The sequence below is a fragment of the Trachemys scripta genome, chromosome 21 (genome assembly GCF_013100865.1).
Source record: "Trachemys scripta elegans isolate TJP31775 chromosome 21, CAS_Tse_1.0, whole genome shotgun sequence".
NCBI classification, from domain to species: domain Eukaryota; kingdom Metazoa; phylum Chordata; order Testudines; family Emydidae; genus Trachemys; species Trachemys scripta.
This window is the reverse complement of record NC_048318.1, coordinates 17347984-17361292: the sequence shown is the minus strand read 5'-3', so window position 1 is coordinate 17361292 and position 13309 is coordinate 17347984. Positions and strand designations below refer to the sequence as shown.

The 13309-nt window shown below is 45.2% G+C and overlaps 1 protein-coding gene across 7 annotated transcripts in view; it reads right to left on the bottom strand.

The window, feature by feature from the left end:
* CEP164 (centrosomal protein 164) overlaps positions 1-13309 on the bottom strand; it is a 72912-nt gene that overhangs the window by 43585 nt on the left and 16018 nt on the right. For 3 of the 7 annotated variants that reach the window (XM_034754559.1, XM_034754562.1, XM_034754564.1), the window contains 4 exons: positions 12509-12586; positions 5167-5643; positions 2568-2642; positions 933-1016 (listed from right to left, as the gene is read on the bottom strand). In XM_034754559.1, coding sequence (XP_034610450.1) covers positions 933-1016; positions 2568-2642; positions 5167-5643; positions 12509-12586 — 714 coding nt within the window. The remainder of the gene's footprint in view (positions 1-932; positions 1017-2567; positions 2643-5166; positions 5644-12508; positions 12587-13309) is intronic. The other 4 variants (XM_034754561.1, XM_034754565.1, XM_034754560.1 and 1 more) reach the window with 3 other exon arrangements.

Below are 13309 nucleotides of genomic sequence, written 5' to 3'. Positions count from 1 at the left end.
CGACTCACTTACAATCAGATCAAGGCTGAGTAAACCCCAGCTGGAGCCCTGACCCAATGCTTACTGACACACAGTGCAGCGCACTCCTTCAGCTGACGCACTGCCAGGCTTACCTTGTACGGTGGGGGAGGTAAAATTGGCTTGTGGGGGCTGAAAAATTGGCTTGGTAACAAACTGGAGAGACACAGATAAAACCTCCAGATGCACAGAAACCTCCTTCAACCAGAACTGCCATCATTCAGTCACTTCCTGGATGGGGCAACTCCACACACTCGCCACACCACAAACCCACACCTCTGTTCACATGCCACATTGACCCAGAGAGAGGGTCTCATTTTCCCAACAAATTAGGCAACACCCCTAAAATATGTAAGAAGCCTGAGCCTCTTCGTACTGACATCTGTCTGAGCAAGTCAGCCTCGTTTTCTTGGAACACTTGTTTATTTTTCCCCTGCCATCGTTTTCCATTATCCAAATCCCACCCATCCGCTTAGGAGAAAAAAAGAGAAACACACACACACGCGCAGACACACACACAGAACAGGAAAATATAAAATACACTCACCGTCCCACCAACAATCACCAGAGAAAGAGGGCCCAAGGAAAGGCAACACGCCCCTACAGAGACACTACAAGGTATGTGTACGCTGGCTCTAAACGGGAACTAGCCTTCCAGCCAAGGAACATATTGCAGCTGCCTCTGCATTTAGCTGTGGTTTGCATTCAGCATGGACAGGGTACTGCACTAGGGCTCAAGCAGACTGTGGTTCTAAGCCCAGCTCTGCCACTACTCACTGCGTGGCCTCCACACTGCACTTCTGTTTCCCTTCGTACAGCCTCATGTGAGAAGCTCAGAACAAGTGCCAGTGTCATCCTCCTCTGCAGAGCACATTGTCCACAGCTCTGTCGCTGGCCGCACAGCCACCACTCACCTCAACTTTGGGGCTGTCCAGAGCAGCAGAAAGAATACCCATATCCAGGACCTGCTCAGAGAGCCGACTTTGGAAACCAAAGTCCTAAAAGAAAAAATAAGGAGAAGGGGCTGGTTTCAGATGAGTACATAGGTTCTAACAGAGATCCCCGGGAGTCAGGGCACAGACCTACCACAGCCAGGGAAATGCAATTCTGGTCACATCATCTCAGAAAAGATACATTAGAAATAGAAAAGTTTCAGACAAGGGCAACAAAAATGACTAGGGGTATGGAACAGCTTCCACATGAGAAGAGATTAAAAAGACTGGGACTTTTAGCTTGGAAAAGAGCTGACTAAGGGGGATATAATAAAGGTCTATAAAATCATGACTGGTGTGAAGAAAGTGACTAGGGAAGTGTTATTTCCCCTTCACATAACACAAGAACTAGGGGTCACCCAATGAAATGAATGGGCAGCAGGTTTAAAACAAACAAAAGGAAGTACTTCTTTACACAATGCACAGTCAACCTGTGGAACTCGTTGCCAGGGGATGTTGCGAAGGCCAAAACTAGAACTGGATTAAAAAAAGAACTAGACATATTAAAGGAAGACAAGTCCAGCAATGGCTATTAGCTAAGATGGTCAGGGATGCAACCCTATGCTCTCAGTGTCTCTAAACCTCTGACTACCAGATGCTGGGTCTGGACAATCGGGGATGGATCACTTGATAATTGCCCTATTCTGTTCATTTCCTTTGAAGCACCTGGCAGTGGCCAATGTTGGATGACCCAGTTTGGCCATTCTGATTTTAAGCAGTCTGAGCTCTGTGATGGACCCTGGCCAGTAAAATCTGGAAAACAGACTGTAGGTGAGAACATCTTGAACAAAGACTGTAATCTTGGTAGATTAAGTTTTAGCCTTTGTTTTCACTTTTAATTGCATGTAACCATTTCTACCTTTATCCCAACTAACTGATATCACTTAACCTGTGTCCTTTTGTTCATGAACTTGCTTTATTTTTGCTATAAACCAACTCGGTGCTGTGTTTGAAGGAAGGGGTGCGTATACCCCAGTTACGTTAATAAGATGCAATATGACGACACTTTAACAGAGCAGAAAACGTAATATCCTCTGTGAATGAATGGCGACAGAGTCTGTGTGTTGAAGAGAACCATCTCGGAGGAGCTCGGGGACTGGAGTTCGCTGACTGCTACCTGCCAGGCGAGGTTTGGGCTGGGAGAGCCTAGAGGAGTTTGCTGGTGAGGCAGGGAGCTGATACACAGTCCAATCTCCAGCAAAGCTCACACGTGCAGAGGCAGAGGGGTAACACATTGGCTCACAGTTCTGGATATCCCCAGAGTCAGAGCTGGGTTCCATTCTCAACTCGACCACTGACTCACAGCGGGACCTCAGTCCTTGGGGTCTGGGTTTCCCCAGCAGTGGAATGGAGTTCTACGGAGCCAAGCCTTTAAAACGTGTTTGGAGACCCCTGGAAGCAAGGCTCGGCAAGTGCAAAATATCATGTTGGTTTGGGCCACCCTGTGAAGTGCTTTCCCAGCTGTGGGGAGATAGGGATAGGCACTGCAGGAGGCCTGAGGGGCTCATTTGCTGAGTGCTCATAGAGGGAACACAAGGTCGATGCCCGAGGACTCACCGTCAGACGAAGCAGCTCATGATCCGAATGGTCAGAAACCTGCAATTCTTTCACGTGCTCACTGGCCTCGGACTCCTTTAAAAACCCAAAATTGATACGGTTACATTACAGTCTGTGTGTTCGCATGTTTACATGGCCACTTCCAGCACAAAGCAGACCTACCGGTACTAGGCAAACAAATCCAATCTGTACATACCACAGAGACACGCCCAGGTTTCTTAGACACTACACGAAAGGCATTTCTAAAGGTGACACCCACAGACAAGCACAAGACACCACTTTGCAGAGACAAAGGGCTTTTGGAAGGAGGAGGGGTTGGAGAGGGTAAAGAAGTGCTCTTCAGATTGTCTCCACAACATTTGGAAATCCCCGCGTCCGTACAGAGCTTAAGCTCCTCCGCTTCTCCTGCTAAGCTCTTCACAACTCCAACCACTGCCAATTCCGACCATTATTCCCTCCCCAAGTCCTCGCACCTAGCTTCTCTATTCCTCCCACTCGAGACCCCCATTACCCTGAATGCCTGGAACACACCACAACCGGAGCATCTACCACCATGAGCAGCACCTGATCTTTAAAGAGCTTTGCTCAGCAGCAAGTACAACTCCTGGGGGTAAGAGTGTACAGGAATGAGCCCTATGCCCCAGTGCTGCAAAACTTACACACATGCTTAACTTTATGAACCTGAGCCAGACTGGGGAGGAATTAGCCTTTTGGGATATGCTGTCCATGGACTGGACACTGCATCTGTTTGGACCCAGCTCCAGGGGGCAGAGAGTTAACACACCCTGCTGGAATGGGAGCATTTCAGGCTCTGACTCTCACCAGAGACGGCACTGTAAAACCCCTTACTTATTGGCTTGGCTGCTTTCTGGGGTCTCAATGGAAGAATGGTGGGAAATGTGATGTGTGTACCACAAGGTATCAATCCACATCTGGCACCAACCCCCAGAGGCTTGGTCCCCTCTAGCCTCACACCCTCCCTTCAGCATCCTTCCTTGGAGCTGTAAATATCGGAACTGGTAACTTATTTTATACATTTCCCCCCATCTCTCAACAAGCCAAGAGAAACCTCTGACAGCTGGGCATGGTGCGAACATAGGATAGAATCATAGGACTGGGAAGGACCTCGAGAGGTCGTCTAGTCCAGTCCCCTGCACTCAGGGCAGGACTAAGTATTATCTAGACCATCCCTGTCAGGTGTTTGTCTAACCTGCTCTTAAAAACCTCCAATGATGGAGATTCCACCACCTCCCTAGGCAATTTATTCCAGTCCTTAGCCACCCTGACAGTTAGGAAGTTTTTCCTAATGTCCAACCTAGGCCTCCCTTGCTGCAAGTTAAGCCCATTGCTTCTTCTCCTGTTTTCAGTGAACAATTTTTCTCTCTTCTCCTTGTAACCTTTTATGTCCTCCCCTCAGTCTACTCTTCTCCAGACTAAACAAACCCATTTTCCCCCACCCCCCAAATCTTCCCTCATAGGTCATGTTTTCTAGACCTTTAATCATTTTTGTTGCTCTTCTCTGAATTTTCTCCAATTTGTCCACATCTTGCCTGAAATGTGTTGCCCAGAACCGGACACAATACTGCAGTTGAGGCCTAATCAGTGCAGAGTAGAGCGGAAGAATTATTTCTTGGGTCTTGCCTACAACACTCCTGCTAATACAACCAGACTGTTTGCTTCCCCCCACCCCCCCAACAGTGTTACATTGTGGATCCATGTTTAGCTTGTGATCCACTATGACCCCCAGATCCCTTTCCACAGTTCTCCTTCCTAGGCAGTCATTTCCCATTTTGTATGCGTGCAACTGATTGTTCCTTCCTAAGTGGAGTACTTTGCATTTGTCCTTGTTGAATTTCATCCTATTTACTTCAGACCATTTCTCCAGTTTGTCCAGATCATTTTAAATTTTAATCCTTATCCTCCCAAGTACTTGCAACCCCTCCCAGCTTGGTATCATCCACAAACTTTATAAGTGTACTCTCTATGCCTTTATCTAAATCACTTATAAAGATATTGAACAGAACCAGACCCAGAACTGATCCCTGTGGGACCCCATTGATATGCCCTTCCAGTATGACTGTGAACCACTGATAACTACTCTGGGAACAGTTTTCCAATCAGTTATGCACCCACCTCATAGTAGCTCCGTCTAGGTTGTATTTCCCCTAGTTTATGAGAAGGTTATGCAAGGCAGTATCAAAAGCCTTATTGATAAACCACATCTAGCACTTCCCCGCTATCCACAAGGCTTCTTACCCTGTCAAAGAAAGCTATCAGGTGCTGTAAAAACCAGCTTACTTACTACAGATGGCAGCACTGAAACCTGAGTCTTATTTCTCTTCTAAGATTTGAAATGTGAATCTCAGTTGAGGGTCTTTGCCTGTTGGATGCTCTGGACAGCACTTCTTATGTGCATTAAAGAGGGGTTTTCTAGAGACAAAATTAGGACTTTGTAGAGCACTTGCACCACAATTCAGGAATGCGTTACTACTAGGAAAGCACTTACACACATGCTTTACTTTAAGTCCATGCCAAGTCCTATTGCAGTCAATGGGATTTAAGCACATGCTTAAAGTGCTCTCCTGACTGAGGGCCTTACAAAGCAGTGGAGGCTGCAGGCAGGCAGATTGCTTACTTTGCCAGCATCCAGCTTGCTGTCGGTTTTCAGATCAGCTGCTTCTTCCCTCATTCCATTTACAATCTTTTCATTGACAGACATAGTGTCAATGGTGACAGCCGCACTTTCCATCTGATCTGTCTCAGCAGCTCTAACATCTGGAGATGCAGCTACGGGATGCCCTTGACTGCTGACCACATTTGTCCCCTCCGCTGTCCTTTCCCCCGGAGTTCCTGACTGTTCATAAGCTACAGAAACTGCATCTTCTACATCGGTATCTTCCTTTTCTAACAGTTCATTCCCCATGGGTTTCCCATTGGGCTCCTCTTTGTTCAGACCACACAGGCTGCTGTCAGCATCACTGTTAAGCAGTTTGTCCGGAGTTGGAGGGCGCACACCATCAGAATCCAAGGGAAACACTTGACTTTCTTCAGCGTGACTCACTTTCAAGGACTCCTTCTAGGCAGCAAATTAAACACAATTAGAGCTACCTAGCACTCCCGCTTTGCCCCTTCTCTGGGAGGATCCTTTGTACCAAAGCGGGTTTACATTCTCCTATAGGAGGACAAGGAATCACAAAGCTTTGGGTGACTTCAGCAAGGCCAGTTTGAATTTGTTTAATTTATCCCACTCTTTGAGAAAAGGAACCTCATTGTGATGAGTGTCCTCGTCTCTTAGGGTTGGAATTCTGCTTTCATACCCTAGGGATCCCAAGGTGTGCGAGTTAGTGACTGAGGCTGTAGTCGTTACATGCCCCTCACTAGCACTCGCACACAGCCCTGGACATAGCAATCGGTTTAATAAGAGAAGGCAGTTTGAAAAATAGAGATTTGTTATTGTTTTTATTAAACTTCTGCCTGGAGCTGTCACCTAGGCCAGATAAACAGGAGATGCCCACTGCATTGTCCACCTTCGGCGCCGGGCCAAGAACAGACGTAGGATTCGAACCCACAATCTTCAGGCCCAGAATGAGACTAAAACTGACAAAGCTATACCGGTAAGAGCAAAGGAGCTAGTCTAGCCTAAGGCCCCCTGAACAGGACATATTAGACTTGGAAAACGTGATCTGAACAAGCTGAGTCACCCAAAGCTTCAGCAGCATCTCATGGCAGCCAGGCAGCTCGGGAAACTCACAACAAAAAGCACAACCCCCAGGAGAAAGCTGGGAAAGGTTCCCTCCTCAGCATGCAAACCGCGTCTCTGACAGGTCTTAGTTTCTCACTGTTTTATTAATGCTGTGGTGACTTGTCGAAGGCTTTAGCTAAAGCCTTGGTACAGTTAGTACTGTACGCAAACCGCACATTTTCTCTGGGTATTTTTGCCAAGGTGTCGCTGGAACAGTGTCGCTCTGAAGCCCAGAATGCCAAGATACTGAAAGGATACCTAGCAGGCTGCCATTCAGATGAGGGAATTCAGCAGGACTCAGGAGATTTATTAGCTGAATTGGGGAGAGCAAAATCAAATCACTGGATAGTCTCCCCCAAACACTGCATCAGAACTGCATTTCAGGGGGTCACCATCAATTTGCCAAGTGAAAAATGAAAGCTTGAACCTACTTCAGTTCAGGGCTCCGTTAACACAGTCTTACAAATGCACCACTAGCATTGGTCACCTCTACAGGGCTTGTCAAACGGACGTGAGGGCTCAAGAATGCGTTTGACATGCAAGAAGAAATTTATATTTTCATGTTTCCCTGACATCGGACTCCCAGTCCTGAAAAAGTTTCTCTCATTCTTGGTTGGATGTTACTGCGTCAGCAGAGATTGGTCACTGATTGATGCATCACATAAGTGAGTCCATTTTGGAATTCATTAGTTTCACCACTAAACAGCCAAGATACTTAACTTTTAAGAATGGCTGTTGTCTAGTGATGGTCGCCCCTTTCCATTCTAATTTCATAGGGTATTTTACTGTGCAGTAGTGCACACACACCCAACATGACCCTTCTCCACTCCTAGAACAAAACCAGGCTAAAAACAGGTATGTTCTTCCCTTTGATGAACACAAACAACTCCCCTCTGCATTCACTGGAGTGTCTACGGATCATGTGCAGAAGAGACTTCTCTTTAAGCAAGTTTACATGACGCACTGGAGTGGCTCAGAAGGGTTGTAAGAACAGACTTATGCAAGGCTGTTCTTTTAATGTTATATCTGAATGATTACTACATACAGTTCTATAAAATAGTGAACATGCAAATTAGACGCAAGCAGAGATGCAAAATCTTCCATTCTGCCAGGGCAGGGCAAATTTTACCAGGCATTTCGGTGCTATCGCAAGTCAGTCAGGTAGTAACTGGCTCCAGCTGGTCCTCCCACAAGCTGCAAGATAATTTACCTACAGCCGACTGACACTCTGAATGGTGTGAAATTCCTCCCTATCATATAAACTGAATGCCCCACTGATCAGCATAAATCTGGAGCAAACACACTAATACCAATGGAATTGGATTTCATAGAGTAATCCATGATACACAGAGATGACTGATCACTATAAGCAACAATCACTAAAGCTGAATTGCTACTCACCATGAAAAACAACGCAGCAATGCTGCTCGTTTGCATTTAAACAAGTTTAACACAAAAGGGCATAATGCTGGGAATTCAGCTTTAACAAAAACAAACATTAGATAGACAAAAATCTTCTAAAATGTGAGCTCTTTGGCTTTTGTTGTTTTGAAGCCAGACTCTCACATTTGGGTTGTTCCTAGGAAGACAAGCACACAAAGCAGTGTAGGATCTGCAAGGTTAGCCTGGAAAGCTTTCCCATTTGCTGTTCAGGTTGATAAATCTTTTCCATGCAACATTTTAACCACCAGAAAAACAACAATCTAATGCTTTATCGCAGCACTAGCAGATGACTGTTTTCTATACCATGAAAAGCTTCAGAGACATCATGCAAGCCAGTGATAGCAGAAATCCACTGGTCATCTCTCTCAGACTTCCAGCTTCATCTTCAGAATTCCTTAGGTGCTGGAGTCCAGGTTCTGTAACACTGGCTAACCGGGTACCACAATTGTCTTCCTCTGCCCTGCAGAGCAGAACACCACACAGATGCTGCCACCCCTCTGAACTGGGGGTGTAAGAGGCATTTCGTTTACTTTCTCCTGCACACCACACAGTACCAATTAACATTCCCCAAAAAGGAGTTTCACAGCTTACATCTCTCTTACTGATATCATTTAACTACAAGAGAAATTACATTTCCGGAAGAAAAACAGAGGCCTAGTAGTATTCAAACCCTGGAGATACGTCCCCTCTCTCCTAAAAACTAGCTGGACTGATTTTGATACTTTAGAACAAACAGATAACATACATTAAGCCAAGAAGAGAGTCCGGAGTGTCGGCTGCGTTTAAATCACCCAGTTCACCTGAGACTTTCACAGAGTTCTGAGTGACAGCAACAGATTATGTTTCAAGCATTTTTTTTTTTTTAATTTGTAAGTGTTGTTACTATATGGTTATCGGCTAGAAAATCCTGGGTTATAAACTGTACATATCGATAGTTTGTAAAAACTAGACAAATTCTTGTGGTACATGCTTAGGAGTTGTGATGCCTTGAGGGAGGGGTGCCGTGGCCCAAAGCATGCACTGTGAGGGTAGATCTATTTACACTACCATGGTGGGTGTCCATTTGGCTTAAAGTTGTCTTTCTGTATAGAATGAAATTAGCATTCTGCTGCCATTCTTAGTTGTGGAAGAGGGTTCAGCTAGCATGAGAAGTGTACGGGGTTTTTTAAAAATTAAAAAAAAAAAATGATTTAATTGAGGATTGGTCATGCTCTGAGCAGGGGTTTAAACTAGATACCTCCTGAGGTCCCTTCCAACCCTGATATTCTATGATTACCAAGGTGACTGCCAGGAGAGACTGTCTAACTTAATATCTTCTACTGAGAGAGATCCTGGATGTGATGCTACACTGGTAGCGAAAGGGTAATGATGGAGACAATCCCAAATGGGGATACATGGTCATTCATCTGAAAGGAATTCATTGCCATAGTTAGCAGCTACTGTAAGCTTCACCTTTGGCCGAAAGGGCAAAGCTGATCCAATTTGTAAGACACACTAAGACGACCCTCCACCGCGGATTCCCAAACGTCACGCTGTACATGCTCTGCATGTTTTACTGCTTCTGCTTTTCAAACAGCTGGTCAGCTCCATTAATTCACTGTTCTACCAAGAGCTTGCTACATCAGGGGCTTGCTCCACTGGCCCGAAGAGAAGGCTAGTGGTTACAGAAGTTGCTAACCATGCTCTTCACTACAATGGAGAGAATAATGCAATGAACAGTTTCTTACCCTTAAGGTAGTCAACACTGTGCCGATGATTTATGGATGTCACGTGACTTCCTTGGAACACACAACACTCCCTCCTGCACACACGTCTCTGCATTAATGCAAAACTAGCACACTGTACTGTGCTGCATTTATTTATGGAGTCTGCTCGCCTTTCACACATTTCCATCTGCTAAAAAAATCGCTCCATTTTAATGTTCCATCGTAGAGATAGGCCATGTGACTCCAAATGTTTACCTGCAGACAGACCTTTTTGGAATGCAGAGCACCAAAGCTCCCTGAACTGTTAGAGGTACAGAATGATTTGCTACTATGTCATGCACAATTTTCTCTCTCCAGTCACCCGCAGTCAGAAGCCTTCAGGCCTCTCCCATTATAGCTTGAAGTACTCTTGTATTCCCAGTCATGTTAATACAATCTTTGCTGCAATTACCCCAGAAATCCCTCAAAGATCGGTTCAGAGAATATTTAACAATGACAATTCAAACCCCATCATCTTCACCCTCCTTACCTCCCAACCTCCAGAAAAGAGTTTCCATGAGCACAAATGTAAGAAAAGCAAATCAAGTTCTCCAACATCTGACTGGCTTGATTTCCCACTCCTCTTCCCCAGATTTAGTACTCAGCTTCCAGCTCCACCCCTTAAAACACCCTGGGATTTCTATGAATTATTTCCAGTTCTCCTTCTCTTTGGACCAGTTCATTCAATTCTTTGCGGTCTCCTTTCCCAGCAAGCATCACCACACCACTGCATGTCACTACAACTATCACATAGTGTCTCCAAATATGAATTCTCAGTCTTGGATCCACTGACTGGATTTTTACCAGCTCTGTAGGCAAGCTGGATTATCACTTCATCCCATCACTTCTCACACACTCCTTTGTGGGACCTGTTTTATGGACCTTCGCTTCCTTTTGATTTTGTAATAAAACTAGAGAAGGGCTTGGGATGCAGAGAGAGAGCTGGCTAACAGGAGTGTTTTCCTACTGCCATCTTATGGCATTAAACGTGAATGGTAATTTCCAGTGGTACATTAATAACCAATCAGGCCTCAAGGTAACATCCATCTAGGTTACTAGTTCTTAAGAGACAGTCTGGCTGTCGGGGGGCAACTGCCATTTCATAACAGATCCCAAAGCCCTGCCATGGCAGTGGAATGCTAAGCGCTCTCTTTGTTCCTAGCCACATTAACATTTCAGTGGCGAACTGGGTCCCAACAGACCTCTTGTTGTTCTGGAGATGAAGACAGCTTGGGTCCTTCCTATTCACATCCAATTTAACACAAGCTGCCTTGCACACTATGCCCAGCGCAGCAAGCATTCAAAAGCTTACTTTTCATGTGCCATGAAAAAGGATAATGAAAATACTGCAAAGCATTTTAAAAATCAATTAATTTGCGTCTCAGATGCTGGAGCAGAATTTTTAAAGCAGCGAGAAGGGATTAATGCCCACAGGAACAGCATGGCTAAAATCACTACAAATTGCTTTCAACACACAAACCATTGTTTCCTTGTCATCCTAACCCAGAGTCCTGTTAATTATGTACAGACAAGGAGCACCCCAGCCCCAAGAAAAATAAAAACAGATGTTCAAGGCCATACACGTTTTTAAATCATTGTCGATGCTCAACATCTGAGGGCAAGAATTTATCAACAGTGCACCAGAAAAGGGAGTAGTGACCAAGGTTCTACGCTTACACTAAAGAAAGTGGCCATGTGCCAATATTCCTCTCAGTTTCCACATAACAATAGAACCAGAACACACTCGCCAAAAGGAATGATGAAGCTGGAGTGGTATTTTTAAAAGAGGAAAAAAACCTGAGGACCTCACTGAAATATAGTTTCCGTATTTCCATATTTAGTTATTTTACTTGCGAATGTTACTTCTATTCACTCACTGGAAAAGGCAAAGATGAAATTAAATCCTTCCCAATGTAAATACTGCCACTCCTGCTGTAACCTTAACTCTCAAGAAGGGGCTATGGTTCCGTCCTTGGCCCTCAGATCTTCTCCCACTATACGATACCTCTGGGGTGACCATATCCACCTGCATGAATTCCACTGCCTACCCAACTGTGCCCCCAAGAGTTCAGTTGGACCCGACCGTGGCCAAAACCAAGCTCTGTTTTTTCCTTGCAAACCCTCACCTTTTCCCCTTTACCCAACAACTCCCCCGTCACTCAGACTTGCGACCCTGGGGTCATCTTGGCCTCTAGCCTCCCCTCCTCCCTTCACACCCAGATGGTCACTAAGTTTTGCTGCTTTCCTCACTTTCCTCATTCCAATCCCTCCTAAAGATCCTCTTCTCCTGAAGACCCACAGACGCTAATCCAGGACAGTCAATGCCCGACCTGACCCTGACATTATAAAAGAAGGACAAAGAGGTAAAGTTCAAAAATAAAACCAAAGAAACAAAACCACAACCATTCCGACTTCCAGCCCCATATGCTCTTGGGGTCTCTCATATTATCCATAGCCGTCTTAAGCTTCCTGAGGCAGGCACTGCATTTTCATTTGTGCCTTGGAAAGCACAAATCTCTTAACTGAATAATAACTATGCCACATTGCACGTAGGTAGTATTTCTATTCCAGTTTTTCTGGTGAAATGAGTAGGTTAGGATCCATTTATGCCATAAATGTACATCATGAAATATACATGATGCACAACTGGGCAGAGCTATCATTGCTGTGGGACCCTTCATTGACTTAGTTTTAACTGTGCACACTTGAAGTTCCATTAACATGGAGGGAAACGCCTGGGTATAATGAGGAGATCTAGACAATGCTGCGTTAAGAATATCAGCAAATGGAGGAGCTCTGTCTGCACATGAACTCCCCACATTGGTAACTCTGGTGCAGCTGCACCATTGTAAGCAATAGTGGGACATTTTTGGAAGAAAAATCTAGCATAGAGATGGTCAGTTTATAGAGGTGCAACTCCACTGACTAAGTGAATTACAACCTATTTTTCACCAACAGGAGATCAAACTTATTTTTGCCCGTGACGATTCCAAGGACACGCTCTTTCTTACCTCATACTCGAAGCCACCTCCTAGGGCGCTAATATCCATGTGCAGATTTTTGAGCAGTCTCGCTGTCCCACGGGGACTCTATATATTCAAAAAAGGAGAACAACTGCAGATGAGTTTGTATCTTTGCAACTGGCCATATTTCAGGCCATGCTTGAGGACATTCTGGGATTTAGTAATTGGTGGAAACGGGGCAGGGGAACTGCAAGACAATGTGTTAAAGCAACATGATGCTACCATCCGATTCATTTCAGAAACACTCCTTAGCAGTGTATCGCTTCCTGAATTATTCTTCTTTACAAATGCGAGTGATGGCCAGCTACACATGGCAAGCAGGTGCTCCACACAGGCAGTCACCTGGGTAAGGGATCTCTCTGCTGGGTTTGCAGGATTCTTCTGTAATGCTATCCTGAACTCCCATTTCCCAATAGCACAATGAGTTCACAAATGAGTGTGCTCATACAGATTTCAGTCTAGTCCACTATGTCTGGGATCTTGTACCCATTGAATTTAATGGCAAAGCTGCCAATGAGGTCAAAGGGGCAGGATCTGGCCCACAGAGATTGTGAACGTGTCCATAACAAACACTGAAACCCTTTATAAATCTAGGAGTAAAAGAGGGCACAGCTATGCACTTGGAAGGGAAACTTCCCTAGCTGAGTCCTGTGGCACCTTTAAGACTAACAGAAGTATTGGAGCATAAGCTTTCGTGGGGCTTACGTCTGATGAAGTGGGCATTCACCCACGAAAGCTTATGCACCAATACTTCTGTTAGCCTTAAAGGTGCCACAGGACCCTCTGTAG